General features: G+C 38.3%; 1 protein-coding gene across 3 annotated transcripts in view; it reads left to right on the top strand.

Moving 5' to 3' along the window:
- The window catches only part of PRDM5 (PR/SET domain 5), a 225,474-nt gene that overhangs the window by 186,670 nt on the left and 15,792 nt on the right, over window positions 1-23,012 (top strand). For all 3 annotated transcript variants that reach the window (XM_025386762.1, XM_025386764.1, XM_025386763.1), the window contains one exon: window positions 20,214-20,318. In XM_025386762.1, coding sequence (XP_025242547.1) covers window positions 20,214-20,318 — 105 coding nt within the window. The remainder of the gene's footprint in view (window positions 1-20,213; window positions 20,319-23,012) is intronic.

Genomic DNA, 23,012 nt, shown 5'->3' with positions numbered 1-23,012 from the left:
GCCACCGCATCCAGCTAATTTTTTTGTATTTTTAGTACAGTCAGGGTTTCACCATGTTGGCCAGGCTAGTCTCAAACTCCTGAACTCAAGTGATCCACCCGCTTCAGCCTCCCAAAGTGTTGGGATTACAGGCGTGAGCCACCGCACCCGGCCCTTCACTGGTACTTTCAAAATGCAAAATACTTTTCTGCTTCAGCAAAAAGTGACAGACATTTGGAGACACTTGTTAAGCTTTAGTACCACCCATGAGGCCCACTGAGTGCCTGGTGACCCAGTCCTGCAGCCTGTAGCACTGGACTTGATCTCAAATATTCTGGAGTTTTCATTGCCAGACACAGACTGGATTGCAATCCAAAAACTCAGCACATCAGTTGGGCAGTTCTAGAGGCTTTCCCACGACTAGCGTCAATCTGCATTACACTGAATTCCATTTAAGTCGAACCTTTTTCATCACCTTATGAATCATATCTATACGTATACATATCATACACACACACACACACACACATACATACATCTTTCTTGGATGCTGCTGTAGGTTGCTCTTTCAGCTACTGCTTCTATTCAGTGAATGAATGTACTCCAGTCAAATGTTCACTGTGCCAGTGTAAGTTAAAATTAACATTTTACTGGAATGTGGTGTGCCTGACTGCTTTGGATCTATTACATATGTTTGTCTTTGTAGAGGCAACAGAGTGGAGGGACTAAAATTAACATGTGTTTTCAGACATGTAAGCAGTCTACCATGTCATTGCCAAAAAAAATGACATTCTACCTAGAATATAGTCTTTAACATGTGAAACAGTTTATAACCAAGTAATATATGACTCAATGACTGAATTTAAAATTTTTTAAATACTAAATTCTGTTTCTATTCCCCACTGGCAGAGCATGAGTGAGTTTTCCACGTCTGTCCCATTAAGAGTCATTGCCAATGCTGCGGCTGCTGCATGCTAAGTGGTCTGTTCCTTTTCTTGCAATACTGGGCTCAAAGCCCTAGAGGCTTCTGTCACTCTCCATCCCACCTCCATTTGTATCTTCAGGTGCCCAGTGTATCTTCTTTCATTCTTTCCCAGAGAGAGGCCCTTTGGAGATTGTGGACATTCTTTGAGGGGAGAGAAATGTGTACTCACTGAATTCTCTTTGAGCATTCAGGCTTGGTTTCTTTATGTACAAAATAAGAATTATGTTAATTGAATCTTCTAGGTGTGTTATTTATGTTGACTTGACATAGAGGATCACTGGCTACTAGTAGAAAAACAATTGCAACTGCAATTATAAAAGGAGAGAGAACAAAGTACTGGGAGGTTGTGCTGGCAGTTCTTTTCTTATAGGTTAGCATACTCTGAAGGCACCAGTGTATGTAAACCAAAGATCCAATGTAAAGAATTACAGCAAAACAAAGTCATCTAAGCGTGCAAAGGAATGATTCAACACTGAGATCCGTGAGTCCATGAGGCTCTCTATGTCTTTGGATGTAATTAAAACAAGGAAATTGCCTCAATTCAGTCTTCTTTTACCTAATATATTCTAAGAGAATGGGTTGGATGATTTCTTGGTAACCTAGACAGTTTATAAGTAGCTCTCTCTGTAAAAATATTTTTTCTTAAAATAACAAAGTATCATCATCTTGAGGGAGAAAGCATTTTGTTTGGCCTGAGGCAAAACTTGGCACTTCAGTCCAAAGCACTGCCCTTCTCCCACCCTGGCCCAACCCTCCGTCCCTGTCCATGTAACACTCTACCTTGTGCCCACTAGGATGAGCCCACTACCTTGCGCCACTCTTCTCAGTGGGGAAGCGTGTGATGGGAAAGGCCTAGCTAGAGGTCTTGTCAGTACTTTTCCTTGGTAACTGAGCTTGTTCTGCCAGTGGAATGCTAGACTGTGACTATTTAGATAAGAGATGAGAGATCAGGGCATAGGAAGAAGGGGAGATTGTGTTAGCAGAATCCTTCTATATTTAGTATATTGCCTTATGACAGCTGGGTGGATTTACAGGCTGACACAGACAGTCTGTCTCCTAGATAGTATCTAAATGGGCCATTACAATGGGCTGTGATTCCTGAATTCAGATGATGCTGTTTAATACAGAAATGGAGGTGGCATTATCTTGTTCTAAACATGAGCTTTCTGGTTTGCACCAAATGGAGGGGTTTCCCAGGATGTCGGATTTTCAGAGTTAAAACTAGGCTAGTCCTGGGCAAACAGGGATGGTTGGCCACTCTTTTCATGGTTTTCGAAATAAGTTAATGAGGTGTTCTTTCTCAAGGAACACACTGAACTGAAAACAACCAAAAGCTAGTAGGTAAAAAGTCACCAAGGCCTATTAGGAAAAAAAGTGAAATGTGATCTGTTTCTGGTTACTACTGATGACAGTAGGGTCATTTTATTTTGGAGGTAGCAATGGCTTTTGCAGAAGTGTGAAGTATATATCTGCCTAATGAAGTCTGTGTAGCATCATCAGAGATTACAGAAGTTTTCACAAACACCCATTTGTGAAAGAAGATTAAACTCAAATTTGCTTGCAGAAAAAAAAAAAAAAACTATCGGATGCCACATGATTATCTCAATAGATGCAGAAAAGGCCTTTGACAAAATTCAACAGCCCTTCATGCTAAAAACGCTCAATAAATTCGGTATTGATGTAACGTATCTCAAAATAATAAGAGCTATTTATGACAAACCCACAGCCAATATCATACTGAATGGGCAAAAACTGGAAAAATTCCCTTTGAAAACTGGCACAAGACAGGGATGCCCTCTCTCACCGCTCCTATTCAACATAGTGTTGGAAGTTCTGGCTAGGGCAATCAGGCAAGAGAAAGAAATCAAGGGTATTCAGATAGGAAAAGAAGAAGTCAAATTGTCCCTCTTTGCAGATGACATGATTGTATATTTAGAAAACCCCATTGTCTCAGCCCAAAATCTCCTTAAGCTGATAAGAAACTTCAGCAAAGTCTCACGATACAAAATTAATGTGCAAAAATCACAAGCATTCTTATACACCAGTAACAGACAAACACAGAGCCAAATCATGAATGAACTTCCATTCACAATTGCTTCAAAGAGAATGAAATACCTAGGAATCCAACTTACTAGGGATGTAAAGGACCTCTTCAAGGAGAACTACAAACCACTGCTCAGTGAAATAAAAGAGGACACAAACAAATGGAAGAACATACCATGCTCATGGATAGGAAGAATCAATATCGTGAAAATGGCCATACTGCCCAAGGTAATTTATAGATTCAATGCCATCCCCATCAAGCTACCAATGAGTTTCTTCGCAGAATTGGAAAAAACTGCTTTAAAGTTCAGATGGAACCAAAAAAGAGCCCGTATTGCCAAGACAATCCTAAGTCAGAAGAACAAAGCTGGAGGCATCACGCTACCTGACGTCAAACTATACTACAAGGCTACAGTAACCAAAACAGCATGGTACTGGTACCAAAACAGAGATATAGACCAATGGAACAGAACAGAGTCCTCAGAAATAATACCACACATCTACAGCCATCTGATCTTTGACAAACCTGAGAGAAACAAGAAATGGGGAAAGGATTCCCTATTTAATAAATGGTGCTGGGAAAATTGGCTAGCCATAAGTAGAAAGCTGAAACTGGATCCTTTCCTTACTCCTTATACGAAAATTAATTCAAGATGGATTAGAGACTTAAATGTTAGACCTAATACCATAAAAATCCTAGAGGAAAACCTAGGTAGTACCATTCAGGACATAGGCATGGGCAAAGACTTCATGTCTAAAACACCAAAAGCAACGGCAACAAAAGCCAAAATTGACAAATGGGATCTCCTTAAACTAAAGAGTTTCTGCACAGCAAAAGAAACTACCATCAGAGTGAACAGGCAACCTACAGAATGGGAGAAAATTTTTGCAATCTACTCATCTGACAAAGGGCTAATATCCAGAACCTACAAAGAACTCAAACAAATTTACAAGAAAAAAACAAACAACCCCATCAAAAGTGGGTAAAGGATATGAACAGACATTTCTCAAAAGAAGACATTCATACAGCCAACAGACACATGAAAAAATGCTCATCATCACTGGCCATCAGAGAAATGCAAATCAAAACCACAATGAGATACCATCTCACACCAGTTAGAATGGCGATCATTAAAAAGTCAGGAAACAACAGGTGCTGGAGAGGATGTGGAGAAATAGGAACACTTTTACACTGTTGGTGGGATTGTAAACTAGTTCAACCATTATGGAAAACAGTATGGCAATTCCTCAAGGATCTAGAACTAGAAGTACCATATGACCCAGCCATCCCATTACTGGGTATATACCCAAAGGATTATAAATCATGCTGCTTTAAAGACACATGCACACGTATGTTTATTGCAGCACTATTCACAATAGCAAAGACTTGGAATCAACCCAAATGTCCATCAGTGACAGACTGGATTAAGAAAATGTGGCACATATACACCATGGAATACTACGCAGCCACAAAAAAGGATGAGTTTGTGTCCTTTGTAGGGACATGGATGCAGCTGGAAACCATCATTCTCAGCAAACTATCGCAAGAACAGAAAACCAAACACCGCATGTTCTCACTCATAGGTGGGAACTGAACAATGAGATCACTTGGACTTGGGAAAGGGAACATCACACACTGGGGCCTATCATGGGGAGGGGGGAGGGGGGAGGGATTGCACTGGGAGTTATACCTGATGCAAATGACGAGTTGATGGGTGCTGACGAGTTGATGGATGCAGCACGCCAACATGGCACAAGTATACATATGTAACAAACCTGCACGTTATGCACATGTACCCTAGAACTTAAAGTATAATAAAAAAAAAAAAGTAAATAGTAAAGATACTAATTTTCTAAGTAAAAGAAAAACAACTTCTACGGTTACCTTTGGAATTTTAAAATGTTAATGGTATTCAAATTTAGAAAATAAACATTTCTCATTTATTACAGTAATACTGTTGTCATCTTTTTCTTTGTTTTTAATCTTTTAGGCTGACTGACTTTTTGTCAAAATATTTTATGAGTTTTGAGCAAATTAAAATCTAGCAAGATCTCTGCCAGGACAACTATGGAATTCTCACCTGTGCAAATAGGCTGTTTCTTCAGCATTTTTAAGTTTGCCTGGGGCAGGTTTATGCTACTAGCTCCTTGCATCTGTGCAGAGTGTTGACTCAGAGATGTAATTTATATTGATATGATTTCCTCTGAATTCTGCCCGCTCCTTGATGGTTTTGTTTCACCTGTTGACATAAACTTGGCTGAAATGAATGCTGTGTTAGTCATGGGTGAACTAGCTGCATGTGTGATAGCACCTTTCTGCTGTGTTCTTATTATTTTCAAAATTGTGTAATGGGATAAGTATGTTTTTTTTAGAATTAGATATCCCTTTTCTAAGGCTTTACATGTACATAATTCCTTTCTCCTACACACCTCTGGATAAACTTTATGGTTTTATTCAAAGATGGATTACATTTGCCACCATCACATATGTCAGAAAGCATGCTTGTTATTTTTGGAAGTGGCCGAGTTGAATTAATTCAGTTCTGTGTGGACTGGCTGGATCTGCTTCTTAAATGTAAGAGTCTGTGACTATGTTGAATTCTCATTTCACTTCATTCTCTGTACTCCTATATTATCCCCCCAAATTGACAAGGATACTCTGTATTTGCTGCATACCATACTTCAAATTGTGTAGCAACAAAAACTGAAGGTGATGGACAACTCAACTTCATGATGGACATCTCAACTTCATCTACTCCACCGGCTAGGATTTTCTTTACTAATCTGTTGTATTCTTCTTGAGAATAAGGACCACATTTGAAACCGTTTTGTGTTTCTCTTGGTTTCTAACACAGTGTCTTACCTAATACTCCATGCAGACTTTTGCTGATGAAATGACTCTCAATGACGTCATCTAATCATGGGAATTATCTTGATTGTTGTCAGATCCTTTGTAAGTAGAGCTGGGAACACTTAAATTAATTGGTATGTAAGCTTAAAGTACTAGTTCAAATATAGGAAAAGACCTTTTTAAAGAAAGTATTTAATATTTTTCTTCCTAAATTTACCTTTGGTGGTAGATTACTGGGTCTGAGACTATACACCTGTCAGGAATGTTCCATTGGTAAAGGAAATTCCCAGCAACATGCAAAAAATAAAAGTAAAAATAAAAATCAAGCTATCTTAAATTTATAAGACTTTGATTTTCATTAGCAATTTTTTAAGATAACACAAAGCAATGAGGATGATACATGACAACAGAAAAAGACAGTTACATCAGAAACATGCTCTCCCAACTCTGACAATTTATTGTTTTCTTAGTTGACTTCCATTCTCAATGTTATTTGAAAGTCAACATTTTTGTCTTGGACACTATATATCAGTTGGCATAAGTGTGTGTATATATATGTTTTTATATTTTCTGTATATCTTCTATGTTTTTATCATATTTACTTCCCTTATATTTCTTTCTCTTTCATTTATTCTTCCTTATATTTTCATTACAATTTGCATTGATTTTTCAAAGTTTGCATCATAATTTTTTAAGATGGTAAGCATAACTTTTTTCTTGTAACAAAATTTTCCTGTTCATATGATTCTTCTTCTTTTTTAAGATTAAAATAAAAAATCTAAACACTTAGTCATTATGCAGGGAATGAAGTAATTTCCCATGAGATAATTTAAATAATAACACTCTTTCATTTAACTGCATTCCTTTTCTTTCAAGGATTACAAAGGACATTCTTTACAATGCACAAGTACATTGTTCTCAGAATTCTTATCAGCAAATTTTTTTCGGCTTCCTTTGTAACTCTCGTTACATGTGTAAGAAAAATGTTGCTGTGTAAAAGAACACTCATTCCCATTTTTAGAGCCGGGATTCTTAGACTGTGTTGTGTATTATCATTTTTAATAGCCAGCCACTGACTTTGAATTTTTTGTTCATTGTCAGTGCTATGCTTCAATGTAAGCTAGAAGTATTCTGTGTCACTGGGATAGGGCCATTAGCATATGGTGTAATGATTGGGAAGATGTAGGCAGTAGGATGATTTTTATCCCAAACTAACCAAAAGCCCAACTGAAAGGGCCTTAAAAGATGAGGATTTGTATTAAGTCACATGACAAGAATTTCAGAGGATGGGCCATCAGTGGTTGGTTAATAGCTCAACAGGGTCGTTAGCGGCCCGGACTTTTCTCACGTCTCTTGCTGTCCTCAGCCAGCTCCTCACCTGTTCAGCACATGGCTGCAGCAGCTCCAGCAGGCTCTCCTTATGTGGTCTGCATCAACAGGCAGAAGAGGCCTTTTTCAGAATCTCCTGTAGACTTACCTTCCCTTCTCAGTAATTACAGTCGGGTCACATGCTCTAAGCTAAATCCATCGCTGCAAGGGAAATGGAATTGCTGTCATTGGGTTAGCGCATCAGTCCCCAAATGCATCTGCAAATTAGAATCACCGGGGAATATTTCAAAACTGCCAAAACGCAGGCCATACCTCAGACCATGAAATCACAATCTCTGGGGGTGCGCATCAGCATTTTTTGAAGCTCTTCAGGTGATTCCAGTGTGTAGAAAGTGTGGAGCCGAGGCTTAGCCTGATCAAGGGTCACTCTTTCATCTGGGCTGGGGAGAGTCCTCCTCCAGGGTGCTTAACCAGGCAGAAGGCAACACCCAAATAGAATCAGGGTTCTGCCAGCAGTGATATAGACCAGGGAAGAGGCTCAGGTAGGAAGCAGAGTCACCCAAGACACAGGCCTGGGATTACAAGTGCCTTATTTTTTGTTCTGCTCTCTCTGATTGTATAACTGTCAGGTTCACGACTACGCCAAATGTCATGCCAAGGGTCAGGTTCTGATCCATGCTGAGGTTCGAGGGAGTGGGTGGATGAGCAGAAAGAACACTCGGGGGATCATAGGCAGCTCTCATTAACAGCTTTCTCACACTGTCCACCCTGTCTTGGCTGCTTAGTCCAGCAGCCCCCATACACAGCTGTGCTGCCGGCTCTCCCTTGCCTTCAGGGTCAGTGACTTAACTCTTTCTCTCTTTTGCTACAAGCAAGCTGAGCTGTGTCCTGGCTCCCCTCTGTCCCTCTGCAAAGACAGACAGCTCTGATTCTCTCTCTCTCTCTTTCTCTGGGCACCCACGTGCCCACCATGTCAAGCCATGTTGAGCTGAGCCTGCGCAGTGTCAACAGGGCAATTACACCTTTTACAGAAAATAGTGGCTTAGAGCCAAGTGATGGCCTTCCCATGTTATGACTGCATGGCTATGATAACAAGTGGAGTTCTACGCCTGCACTGTAGACTCACTGAGTCACTCTGGATGTTTACCTCGACTTATCCTTTACCAAAGCACAACATTACCTTACAATAACCTTGGTCATGTTTTTCAACAAATGTTTCTTCATTGTAAAGCGAGAATAACCATAGCAAATTTGCAGCATTGCTTAACAGCTGAATGGGAAAACGGTCTCTAAATTTCTTAGCACTTTGCCAGCCAGCGGAAAGTAGGCAGTTTGTGAACATAGGCAGCAGTGCAGGGGTGGTAGAGTATAATAGTAGTAGTAGAAAGAGTAGGAGTTGTTACTGATGCTGTTTTTGTCGTTGTTATTATCATTACAATGCTTATGGTAGAGGATGGTGAACTAGATCAGAAGTTCTCACTTCTGGCTGCACATTCGAGGCACCTTGGGAGCTTTTAAAAAGCTAGTGCCTGGCCCTGCCCAAACTAGTTAAATCAGGCTGTCTGAGGGTGGGCCCTAGGCATCAATGTTTTTAAAAAGATCCCTAGGTGGTTTAAATGTGCAGGCAGGGTTGAAGTCCACTGGACTAGAAATTAAGAGAACATTAGGGAAAAGTTTATGTTTTGTCTCACGATTCCAAGTGGACTAGTTTGAGTCACCCCTGCAGCCCCAGGAAAACAAGGCTTTTGAGCTAGTTTGGATGCTTCTTTGCATGCTTTATGCCAGATAACCTCTTTTTTCACCTCTATGCAAATGATAGGACTTTCTGGCTGCCCAGCCATTTCATTTACATGCACTATTCTGTGGGCCTCAGAGTGGATTAATTAAAAGGGACCAGGTGCCTCCTTGTTTCTATTTAAACACTGTGTGCAACACTTTAATATGAAAATTATATCCTATTTACTGTGCTTGTTTTTAGTGTTCTATGTGTTGCTTGTGCAATTCATTTTCCTAATTTATAGAAGTGTGTTTTTCATTAGCTACAATGCAAAACCAATTATGGATGTGTTATGTAGAAACCTGCTTTAAATATTCTCCTAGCTTCCTAAGAGTTATAATTTTTAGGTGCATTGTTTACTAGGCCATGGGTATGTTTTGTCATATGTTGAAAGATCACACTGGCTATAAAAATAAGAAGGTGAATAAAAAGCCACAAAAGCTATAAACATCTGTAAAAGAAGTTTTCTAAGCAAGGCTGCTTGTTAGAGGGAAGCGCAATGCATTTTGATTGTATGCAGCTGGTGGCACATGCACTTTCAGAAAGGGGCCCATTAAGAGGAACTGTTAGATATATGGCATGCCGTACTGTGGGCTGTAGCTCTGTTCCCTCAGCTGTGTGTAATAGAAACCCATGGGACCACACTTGCAAACCCTCCTCTAAATTTCACCCGCAATTCTGTTGCGAATTTGATATATAGAAGCAGGTAGTCACCTTTTCGTCTCAAAGCCCATCATACTAAGGGAAGATTACTAATCTTACCTGACTCCTAGGAAAGTGGAGGACTCTTAAAAGTCACAGCATGGGTTTCTCAGCCTCTGCCATGTTGAGGAGCACACATCAGTCTGACGTCTGATCAGTGGTCAGGGCCACCGCAGGTGCCTATCTGTAGCTCTCTTTTATTCTTGGAGGATCTGTTGTGGGAATTGCCATATGAAGTACAGATGTAGGCCCAGTTATACACATACCCTGTCATACAAGAGTACAAGAAGGCCCTTACTGCAGACCTATGTGAACAGCCTGGCTATGTTGAGGTTGGGGAGAGACGGGCCAGGTTTTGGGAATCTGCCGCTCACCAGTCCATTTTTGTGGCTGCAGGTTTTGGGAATCTGCCGCTCACCAGCCCGTTTTTGTGGCTGCGGGTTTTGGGAATCTGCTGCTCACCAGTCCGTTTTTGTGGCTCACAGCGAGGCCAGTCCCTGGAGCACTGGGTTGTCTCGAAGCAGGCGTGCAAGACACAGTTTCTGACTTCTGAGGTGGCTGAATGTTTACACGATCCGTCTTCCTGATATCAAAATAGTTCCCCTAGATAGAGAAAGACAAGACTCCTGATGCAGAAGGATAATGGCGACATTTTTAAGTTTAGAATAGCATGAAAGCAGCTTTTAAAAAAAAATTTAACTTTTTAGAAGAAAAATGTGAAATCTACAGAAGCAGAGAATAGGATAATAAATCCCCAAGTATCTGCAGTCAAGTTCAACAAGTATTAATTATTTTTCCATTTATAACCTCCTCACTACCCTAGCCATAAAACTTGAATTTTTATATGTAAAATTAAAATTATATCTAATTCAAGGTGTGAGTGTAATTATGATGGTAGGCACCTTTATATAAGGTCTATTGTATAATTTGTTCATCTAGATTATGATAAAATTGAATTATGGGCATCCTAAGATCAAAGATACTTGCATTCTAGACCAGTGCTATTCAAAAGTGTGGCTCGCAGACCAGTGGCAGCCCACAAACTCTTTATTTCTGGTCTGTGATAACTAAAGAAATTATGAGGAAGTGTTTAGAACTCTTGTAGCATTTTGGCATTGCTGTGACATTGAAGTACATGATAATTTTTCTAGTAATTCATTATGAGTATATTTTATAAAAGTATCACTCTGCAACAGACTGGGAAAAACAATCTTTCATTACAGATGGTTTGAGAAGCACTGTCTATAGTGTTTCTGTGGTTTGCCCCCCAGGGGACATTTGGCAATGTAGGGAGATATTTTGGGTTGTCACAACTGGGTGGAGGATGGAGTGGGGAAGGGTGTACTACTGACATCTAGTGGGTGCACAGGACAGTCCTCACACCAAGGAATTATCTGGCCCTTTTGCTGAGATCCAGAAACCTTGCTCTGGACCACAGTGGAGAGTTTAAGTGCTCTGTGCCTTGTCTAAGGAAAGGTTGGCAAATAGTTTCTTGCCACAGTACAGGCTAGAAAGTCAACAAGTGGCTGTCTGTGATCACAGTTGAGGCTTCATATCCCACAGTGGAAATTAGTGAGACATTTTGCAGAAGAGAAAGTTTGAGGGTTAAGTGAACCTGCCCCACGTCTTTTAAAAATATAACACAAGCCTTTTTTGCTTACAAGTTGTCAATTTCATCTATGCCACAGTTTGTAATGTGTCTGACAGATCAGCCAGCCACTACCATAGCAACTGAGAAAATGGGAAACTAGAAATTTATAAAATTTAGTTTATCTAGAAATTTCATATTTAAGAAATTGACACCAAATTTGTGCCTCATGGTTTTTTTTTTTAAATGAAACACTATTTTGCTTTCAGCTGAACCTTTGTTTTAAACATTTTTGGTAAGGCAAACTTCTCTAAAATCAATGATATAAAATTAAAGGCATTAAAATGTTCCACTTTTGCAGAAAGGTCTAAGTGTAAATGGATGATGTGGTGTTCTCAGGGTCTCTCCTTAGTGAGAGTCCCTTATGAATTTTTTAGATTTTGTTTTAAATTTAGAAATAGGAAATAATTATCTGGTGAAATATGTCATTTTGTGAGTTTTAATAGAGTAAACATTAATGGCTATAAAATAATCTAATCTACAAAAAGTAGCCAAACAAAATTATTTTGGAACAAAACGTATGCATATCCTTTAAGTCCTAAAATGTCTTTTTGTGTGTGTGAGAGAGAGACAAAGACTGTCTTCCACATCTGATTCCTCTTTGGTAAACATCTCTAAATTTTATTTGAAATCCAGGTTGGTCACATGGACATTGTTTAATTAAGTGTGTACACTGTGGCTTTATTACAGCTTTGATCGAGACAGATAGAGAAAAGGTGTATCCGTAGTGTATTCACAGAAGATACAACCACACATCCTGGCTAACACGGTGAAACCCTGTCTCTACTAAAAAATACAAAAAACTAGCCGGGCGAGGTGGTGGGTGCCTGTAGTCCCAGCTACTCGGAAGGCTGGGGCAGGAGAATGGCGTGAACCCGGGAGGCGGAGCTTGCAGTGAGCTGAGATCCGGCCACTGCACTCCAGCCTGGGCGACAGAGCCAGACTCCGTCTCAAAAAAAAAAAAAAAGATACAACCACAGAGGAGCTAGTGTTTCACTCGCAAGTTGAACCTTCTCCTAAGCAAACCCGTGATTATATATATTCAGAAGACCACAAGCTCTAACAGTCTTCACCATGCTCACTAGTCTTCCTGTTTTCTTTCATCGCTTACAAGTTTCCCTTTCTCAATTTCAATAGAGTCAGGCTAGAGAAAGAGAACATATCATGAAAGAGAACATATTAAGCATCAGTCTATGATTTTGTGACACCTTTACCTTGGCCTCTGACTATAAGAGAAAGAGCTCATTGGTTTTATTTTCCATTTTATTTGATTGTGGTCTAATGTAAACCATAGAGAGCAACCACAGGATATCTTTGGATTATGTACCTACTGTGTGTGGATCAACACCCTTGATCCATCCTGGGATGGATCCATCCAGGGATCTGAGGTTGACCCATCCTTATCTTTGGTAGCCTGTGTGATGGGGTCATACCTCTAACCTTTTGGTCAGGAATTCTTAGCTCAACTAAAAGAAAGCTTCTAATCAATTTCTATTTCTAAGGACTTCACGTTCAGAGTCCTCCAAAGTTTATCTAAAATTTAACTTTGTTTCTGTAGAACCCTCTCAGATGATGTTGAGCATCTTATCAAAAAAAAAGTAACATTTGAAGATACCGTTCTTTTATATAGGTGGGTATTAACTACACAAAATATGACTTTTTATTAGCTAGATTACAAGGTGCAGGGCATAGAGCTGTGTAAATCCTATCTTTTGAATGAATTCTGCCAAGTATTGTTTGATTAAAGCTAGACTGATGAGACTCCTGATTAATTCTGCCTCTAATAGATTACAGTGTAACTGACAAATACATTGCCTCCATTTAGTAATGATTCCCAAGTTATGATGACAAAGGACAAGCTGTTTGTCAGTTAAACTGTGTAATCATCCAGAAACAGAATTAATCAAGAACCTAATCATTCTTTCTCTACTTAAATTCAGCTAATGAGTTAAAGTGTATAATTTATACTACATATTCTACTCAGGAAGGCTCTAGAGGCAATAAAGATTTTTTTTTTTTTCACAGTTTTCAGAGAAAGGAGCAGGAGCAGAAATCAGTGCCTCTCCAAGTATATCCCCTGTACCACTGAGCTTGTTCTAACTGTGTTGACCATGTTCAGATTGGTATTTCTTTGGCATGGCTTATTAGGGGTAATGAAAAGAAATTAGTAAGGGGAGGGGTATGTGAGGGTTTGCTCTCTGAGAAAGAAAATGCATTTCTTTTCTCCTATTTTGGTTTATTTGGTTCTCTTAACTTTAGAGGTGAGTGACCTGTGACCTCTTGGCTCTGCCTCCAGTATAAGGGCCATTTACTGGAGCTGAAATTCTCTAACACTTGCTTTGAAGACATTCACTATACGTTGGAATCCTTTTCCATGGTAGGCATTAGAAGTTCCTTCAAGGAGCACTGTAGACAGTCTGACTAGTATCTGCCATGAATTATATATCTTCTTGTGATATCTTCAGGAATAGTGCAGGCTCTGTGTAGGATCTGAGATGAAGAGGAGAGGCATTTAAAGGGCAAACACCGCTGCCTGTTAATATACTTAGTTATGACAGAGAGCGTTTCTTGCCAGACTGACATAGAAATATGATTGTGGGACCTTCATGAGCTTCTCTTAGGGCAAAACCCCAAGGACTCCCTGACTTTAAATGGTTCTAGGTAGAGAAAAGGGAGTCCAGGCAGGTTGAAAACTACTTAATCAAATGGATTCCTCTTCAAACTTCTTTAATTGGAAGAACTTTCCAATTTTATCCTTTACTTTTTTTTATCCATTTTGTCCCTTACTTTTCTGCCAACATGCATGTATAAATACATGGTGGTTGTTGTACTTGTAGTATATTGTGAAGGAGAAAATAAGGAAAGGTAATATAATTTCAATGACATTTGTAAGTGAAGTATATTAAATTAATCAGCAATAGCATATATAAACATGTGAAAAGTATCAGTATGTGAGTGGATAACGTGTGTGTGTGTAAGTGTATAAGACATTATTTATTCAGCTAAGCCAATGATTAATACATGTTTGCGTTTTTAAACCTCTTGTGATAACTACAAAGCCCTCCTCCCTCACCAGAATCTCAGTAGACTAGTAGGGAACCAGTCTCTTAAGCATCTGTATGAGCAATGTCTAGGATACTCACCTAGACAGTGTCTCCTAAGAGGAAATTTGGGAAGGAGTGAAAGGGTTTTTCTTAATCTCTCGTGCTCAGGCCTTCATTTTCATTTCCTTTTCTTCCCTGATACCTCTTCTTGCTCTTAGGATGGCATTTTGGCAGTTAGTTCTGTCTTAGGATGTTCTCTGCAAAACCCTCACCTGTCATTGACAGCTACCATGGGTGCTGTGCCCCTCATGTCTTCACAACTTCTGGTCTTACAAATAAAGCGTAGGGATTAAGCTTCTTTTTCTTCTCATATACTTCATAATAATGTCTTTGTATTTTTTTAAATAAAAGTTTAAGTAGAATATTTGGATATAGTGAAAGCCTTAAGAAGAAATCCCAGCAACTTCAAACAAATTCTGTTCCAAATACTTAAAACTACCTTTTCATTTTCAAGTTTTTGAAAAACAGTGGAATATTTGAAAAAATATTTGAAGTTGCCAAAGGTATTGTGATATGTGAAAATAGATTATGTTTATTCAGACTAGAGGGGAAAGCACATTATATTTTTTGGACTGCAAAGAAAATTCAACGTTTTTCCTGATGACTGTGAAGACTCATTAAACTTTTTTTTTTTACATCTTTAAATTATACACATAGTTACTTTCATTTCTGGCAACATGGTAGACACTCCATATCCTGGAAAAAAGGCCATGTAAGGAGTACTTATTAATGCTGCATAAAGCAAAGCAAACAACAAACATCTGAACTTGTAAAAAAGTAATGGTAACCCTCAGGATTCAACGAGCAAAAATGGAGCTGAAAGTGAGTGATAAGTTCAAGTTGAGGATGCAGCACCTGCACGGTGTTTGCCAGTATTGGTGATCTCAAGACTTGGTTTTTCATGGTGTCAGGGAAAACGAGACAAACTGTATGTTCAGATTATAGGGCAAGATGGAATCCCATACCACTATTATTCTTGGACTCTAGAAATGCTATGCTCAAAATAAAATTGGCAAAATAAAATTGGGAACTAGACATAATCTTCCTTTGATAAAGGGGTTGGTGCTTGAGTCATTTAACTGTTTTGGAGTAATTGCTGGCTAGGGAAAGCTTTCTTCTTAGAGTTTATAACCGCAATCCCTCCCTCAAGTGTGGAGTTCAGACTTACAATATCTGCCTCACCAGAAAACCCTAAGGCAATAAATCAACTTAAAACAGTCTTTGATTGATAGCATCCCAGAGTGCCTGGCAGAAGCAAACACAAATGCTGTCTGGAGGGACTTACCCTCAACCTAGGGGTCACAGGATTTTAACAGATAAAGACCACCAAACGTGTGCTCATGATTTCAAATCCCAGACACCCAAGGAAACAAAAGCCACGAGCAGGAGACAGGAGGAACCACAAAAAGCAGAACTAGACTTCCAAACATCTTAAGATAATGCTTTATCAGATAAAGTAAATTATAGAAATGTCTAGAATATTTTCAAATAGGCATAAACAACATGAGTTGCTTATGAGAAAAATGAGATTGTATCAAAAATTAAATGGAGTTGGGAAATAAGCAAATAAAACTTCTAAAAGTTAAAAATATGACAACAGAAATTAAAAGCCCTAGGACCCCATTAAACAGCAAGCTGAAAAGAGAATTGATCAACTGATTTTTAAAATCAATTGACTTTAAGAAATTAGAGTATAACTCCCAATTATACCTGATGTAAATGACGGGTTGATGGGTGCTGACGAGTTGATGGGTGCAGCACACCAACATGGCACAAGTATACATATGTAACAAACCTGCACATTATGCACATGTACCCTAGAACTTAAAGTATAATAATAATAATAAATAAATAAAAAAAAGAATAGAGTACAACACAAAGAGATGGAAATGGTAAAGAGATATTAAGAAATATAAAGAGTAAAGTGAGCCTATGATATATATCATTGGATTTTTAGACTTTCATTCAACAACAAATGAGAAAAGTAGTCATTTTCAGTCAAAAACAATTTGCCATCAACAGATCCTTGGAAAATCAGATAAATAAAAAAGCCTGAAAATTAAAGAAACTGTTAAACATGTATAAAGCTAAATCACATTGATTGTATAAAGTAATAATGATTTCATATTAGGCACTGCAATGGACTGAATATTTTCATTCTCCCCAAATTCATTTGTAAAATCCTAACCATCAGTATGATGGTATTAGAGAATGGGACCTTTGGGAGCTGATGGGGTCATGAGGGTATAGCTGTCATGAATGGGATTAGTGCCCTTATAAGGAGCTGAAGAGACCAGAGTACTTTCCCTCCACCATGTGAGGACAGGGAATTTGCAACCCGGAAGAGAGCCCTCACGTGAACCTGACTACAGTGACACTCTGACCTTAGACCTCCAGCCTCCAGAATGGTGAGAAATAAATGCCTGTTGTTTATAGCGACCCAGTCTATGGTATTTTGTTATGGCAGCTCAAAGTGACTAAGATAAGCATTAAAAACCAAGATATAAATAAAATACTGCTACATACTAACTTGTAAGAGGATCATTCTACGGTACCTGTATTATTCAGTAGGAGAGAAAACGTATGGATAAACTTTAGTTTTAAACATACAAAGTAAAATATTTTAAGGATAACCATTAAAAGGATAGAAATAGAGATAATAACTTTTAAAGTAGTACCAGTGAAAGGATCAATCTAAAACATGTAATAAAATATATGGGAAAAACTTGTAAAACAAATAGGATAATAGTAGTGCACAAAATAAATATTGGAAATATATTCAAGTATATCAGTAATCACAAATTTGTAAAGAGGCAAAACTTGCCATCTTAGATAGAAATAATCTTTGGATCACAAAAAAGTTTGGGTGAAAAAAATCTAGTCATATGTTGTTTATAAAAGTTACTCCCCATACATAAGGATATAGGCTGTTTGAAAGCAAAAAGATGGGTATAGCAGGCAAGTACTAATTTTAAAAAGCTTTTATAGCTATATTGCAGTCATATTAATTTCAAGGTAATGAAGAATTATTACAGATAGAGAAGGTCATGTCAAAATGATAAAAGGTTCTAATTTCCAATAATATAATAGTTTAAAATTTATGTATACTTACATACCTAATAAAAGTCTCAAAACATCTAAAACAAGGTGATAGAATCACAAGGATACACTGAATATTGGAGTATAAAATGGTTTATTAACTTTGCAGAGCTATTTATTCATTCGTAGAAAAGTTGAAGGGTCAGTCCCACTTCTAGGTACACATCCCTTAGAGAGTTGCTTTCACCTATATTCAAGTGTACAAGATTTTTCAGGGCAACATTATTTATAAGAGTGTACAACTGGGAATAACATAGCTATCCATCATTGGAGAATGTATATACATAAATTGTGGTATACATGTATTTAATTTGTAATATGGCACAACATTGAAAATTAGTAAATATGAGCTACATGTGTTCACAAAAATGAAAGTGAGGCCTAGAAACCTGTGAGGATAATGTTGAACAATGATAAAGTACATCTCAACAGAACACGCACAAAAAGTGGATACAGTATGATAGTATTTACATACTTTAAAATGGCAAAATAATACTCTATCTTAAGGTTCCATCCATACATAGGTAGTAACAATATAGAGAAAGGCAAGGGAATGGTACTTAGCATATCTGAGGGAGCTCTCATCCCTGAGGAGATGGGACAGTGCTGCAGGTGGTGGGGGAGGAGGCAATTGAGAGTGGCACCTGTATTGAGAAGGTTGGATTTCTTAGGCTAGTTGGTGGGCACATGTATGTCTGTCTGGTTATTTACAAAGTTATAGATTTTTGATACTAGGGAGAAAATATAAATACAACTTGTTAACAAGAAACATGCATACACTACCTCAATTCAAAAATGTTTTTGTTTTCTTTTTGAGAGGGAGTTGTGCTCTTGTCACCCAGGCTGGAGTGCAATGGAGCAATCTCAGCTCACTGCAACCTCCACCTCCTGGTTTCAAGTGATTCTCCTGACTCAGCCTCCCAAGTACTTGGGATTACAGGTGCCCGCCACAACACCCAGCTAATTTTTGTATTTTTAGTAGAGACGGGATTTCACCATGTTGGCCAGGCTGGTCTCAAACTGCTGACCTCAGATAATTAATCTGCCTTGGCCTCCCAAAGTGCTAGAATTACGGGCATGAGCCACCATGCCCAGCCCGAGAACATTTATAGCAATATTTTTGAAGATATATTTGATTAAAAAAATCTCACTGCAAGTTTACCTATATCTGAACGAAACTTTTTAATGATGCACTGAGTAGTAACTTGCAAGCTGTTGGAATGGAATAATATTAATTAATTTATTTCACAATTAATCCAGGCTAAAAAGATGGTGATATGACTAAGTTCCTGGTATCAAAGATGGCTAAGGAATTATAAATTATTTTTCTCTTCATTTTGAGATACTTCTTTGCCTTGAGTTTTCTTAACTGTTTTTATAATAAAAATGCCTCATTTAAGAAATGTAATTTAGATTTTATAAAAGAACATCCTCCTGGAAAAATATGAGGTAATAGAAGTGAAAATACATAAATCAGCCAGGTGCGGTAGCTCAAACCTGTAATCCCAGCACTTTGGGAGGCCAAAGCAGGTGGATCATTTGAGGTCAGGAGTTGAGACCAGCCTGGTCAACATGGTGAAACCCCATCTCTACTAAAAATACAACAATAACAACAAAAATAGCTGAATATGGCAGCAGCTACTCATGAGTAGTCCCAGCTACCCAGCTACTCATGAGTAGTCCCAGCTACTCATGAGGCTGGGGCAAGAGAATCGCTTGAACCAGGGAGGCAGAGGTTGCAGGGAGCCAAGATCATGCCACTGCACTCCAACCTGGGTGACAGAGGGAGACTCCCGTCTCAACAACAAAAAGAAAATACATAAATCACAATTGATTTATTTTTAAACTTATCTCCCAAAATCTGTAGAAAATTTAATTCTAAAGTTTTTATTTCTAGGAATTCCTCTTAGACAGTAAACAATTTGTAACCTCTAGATCAAGGGTTCTCAAACTTTCTTCATTCATGATGCCCTGAGTATCTCCGTAGATTTTTACGGTACCCATAGATCAAAAGAAACAACCTAGAAGTGTAAGCAGTTACATCACAGCAACCATCCAGTGTCCACCATTGCAAAGACAGGACGTCATTGAAAGAAATGTAGCACAGTCCAGTGTTGAAACTGAACTGCCTTGAGCTAGTCATTTTCAGTGTCCAACAGATGTGAGTTATTCCTGTTTCCCCTGAAAATGTAAAATTGCTCATAGTACCTGTATTAGTTTGTTCTCATACCACTATGAAGAAATACCTGAGACTGCGTAATTTATACAGGAAAGAGGTTTAATTGATACTACAGTTCTGCATGGCTGGGGAGGGCTCAGGAAACTTACAGTCATGGTGGAAGCTCACTCATCCCTCTTCACATGGCGGCAGGAGAGAGAAGCATGGAGCAAAGTGGGAAAAGCCCCTTATAAAACCATCAGATCTTGTGAGAATTCACTCCCTATCGTGAGAACAGCATGGGGGTAACCACCCCCATGATTCAATTACCTCCCATCAGGTCTTTCCCATGACATATGGGGATTATGGGAACTACAATTCAAGATGAAATTTGGGTGGGGACACAGCCAAACCATATCAGCATACCTGTGAATTTGCTGCAGTATCCTGTAGATCCTGTAACAGTCACCTGAATATGGAGGGCTCTGCATTCATTCATTCACTGGCAATTTTGGTGGTCTCTTTTTGTTGACTGCAGGAGAAGCCGTACAAGTGCTCAGAGTGCAGCAAGGCCTTCAGCCAGAAGCGAGGCCTGGATGAGCACAAGAGGACGCACACTGGAGAAAAGCCTTTTCAGTGTGATGTGAGTTTGGATTTTTTTTCCCCCATAGTGTCTTCCAGTAACAGGAAGTAGGAGTGTGTGTGTGTATATGTGTGTGGGTGTGGGTGTGTGTGTTGCATTGCTGGTATGTACCTATGTCTGTTAATGTCTTGTGCTATTTATGGCTTTTTCTTGCATAATACATGTAACTGCATTGTAATCATTTTATTCATCCGGTTTGTTGGCAGCAAATAAATTCTGATTTTCTTTTAGACATGATTGTACCCTGTTTTAATACCGTTGTGTTGTTCTTCCAAGGTGTAAATGCATGATGATTTGAGGCAGCTTTCATGTATCTGGCCAAATCTTTACTGATAATGACAGTTAAACCGGAGATTCGACTGGCCATACATATTATTTACTTGGGTAAAGCCAAACATGTACAAAATTCCAAAATGCATATAAACTCCTTTGTGTTAAATAATGCTGTTACTAAGTGTTGTCTAAGTTTTCTGCTTATGACATTTGAATTAAAATTGAATTATTTGACATAGCATACATTATTTCTGAAAGAAAAAAATACTACTGTTGACAGTAAAATTAATCTGAATATTGATCAATTTAGGGGAAAAAAAACTGTTCTTTTGTGTGGGATTGGCAGTTGACAAAGAATCGACACATGTTAGGGAATCAATGTAAGAAAAAACATTAAAACTGTACAGTGTGATATGGCACAGTGCAGAATTCTGCTTAAATGTTGAGGGAAATTCCAGAACTTAGATCCGTCATCATGTCCCAATGGATACAGCATAGGGTAAGCAGTCCATATGAAAGGAAACTCACAAACACAAGATATTTTCCTTGTCCTTTCATGAAACTTCAGTGGTAAGGTTAAGGCAACAATGTACTCCCAGTGGGCATACTCATAAAAATACTTTTATTAACAGTGCACTTCTTTTGAGGAAAGAAACAGTTGTAGAGAAAAAAACGCACACATATAAAGCTCTACTGAACAGAGCTACAGCCCTAGTTCAGTGATTTCAATTAGTTTAAGTCATTGCTGCTTTTATTGGAAGCATTTTCATAAAGGCAAACCCTATTTAGATGGTTTAATTGTACTGCCGCACAAATAACTGATACAGCCGAGAAATTAAATACTAACTGCATCTTTCTACCATCACATTCAACCCATCTTTTAATCTATGCTGAATGCTTTTGTTGAATATTCCCTTAGGTGAATTGAAACGTCATGTTATGTTTTTTAAAACTATGATGTTACAAGTTGACTTTTTTCTATTTGCTTCTGTCCCATTTATTTCTATGATGTGTTTAGAACTCTGAAATCTTCATTTGCAGCCCATACTGATCTGCTGAGTAGAGATCCATATTTCTAAGTGCCTCCTAAACATTTCTGAAATGCAGACTGCTCAGTAGAGAATTGTCTGCCTTTGCTGCAAAATTTTGTCCTCTTAACTTACTCGCTGGGAATAGAAGTCACCCTTTCTCACCCCACTCCAGTCTCTCTCCCTCTTAAAGAGCTCTCAGATTCATTAATTTCTCTTAGTTTTCATTTCTACTTGTAACACATAGCTCAGACCTTCACTGTTTCAGCTACATCCAGTCTCCAGTGTGTGTGTTCTCCACACTGTCACCCTACCAAGGTGATGCATTTTTTTAATTGAGGTGAAATTCACATGATATAAAATTAACCATTCTAATGTGAACAGTTCAGTGACATTTAGTATATTGACTGTGTTGTACAAGCACCACCTCTCTAACCCCAAAATATTTTCATCACCCCAAAATAAAACTCCATACCCAATAAACATTTACACCTCACTTCCCTCATCCCTTAGCAGCTACCAATCTGCTTTCGCTTCTATAGACTTACCTATTCTAGATATTTCATATAAATGAAATATACAATATGTGACCTTTTGTGACTGGCTTCTTTCATTAAGCATAATGTTCTCAAGGTTTATCCACATTGTCTCATCTATCAGTAGGTCATTCCTTTTTATGGCTGGATGATGTTCCATTATATTTTTATATCACAATTTGTTTATCCATTCATCTGTTGGTGGACACTTCTTTCTACCTTATGACTATTGTGAATAGTGCTGTGGTGAACATGGGCATACAAGTATTTGAGTACCTGTTTTCAATTATTTGGGGTGTATACCTAGGATTGAATTGCTGAGGTATTTGGTAATTCTGTTTAACTTTTTTGGAACTGACATACTGTTTTCCTCAGGAGCAACACCATTTTATATTTCCATCAGCAATGCACAAGGATTCCAGTTTCTCCCCATTCTTGCCAATACTTATTTTTTATTTAATTACCCATATTGGTGGGTGTGACGTATCTGACCATGGTTTTGATTTACATTCCCCAAAGAACTAATGGTGGTGAGCATCTTTCCATATGCTTCCTGACCATTTCTATATCTTCTCTGGAGAAATGTTTCTTCAAGTCCTTTGCCCATTTTAAAATAGTATTGTCTTTTTGTTGTTGAGTTTTAAGAGGTTTTAATGTTTGGATATTAGGCTCTTATCAGATGTATGATATGCAAATATTTTTTTCATTCTGTAGGTTTTCTTTTCACTTTGTTGAAAATATCCTGAGACGCATAAGGCCTTTTAATGTTGATGAAGTGCCCATTATGCATTTTTTTCTCTATTTGATCATGCTTTTGGTGTTATATCTAAGAATTCATTGCCAAATCCAAGGTTGTG

Source organism: Theropithecus gelada, chromosome 5 (assembly GCF_003255815.1).
Source record: "Theropithecus gelada isolate Dixy chromosome 5, Tgel_1.0, whole genome shotgun sequence".
Classification (NCBI taxonomy): domain Eukaryota; kingdom Metazoa; phylum Chordata; class Mammalia; order Primates; family Cercopithecidae; genus Theropithecus; species Theropithecus gelada.
Note: the sequence above shows the minus strand (reverse complement) of the source record. Positions and strands in the feature narration are given on the sequence as shown.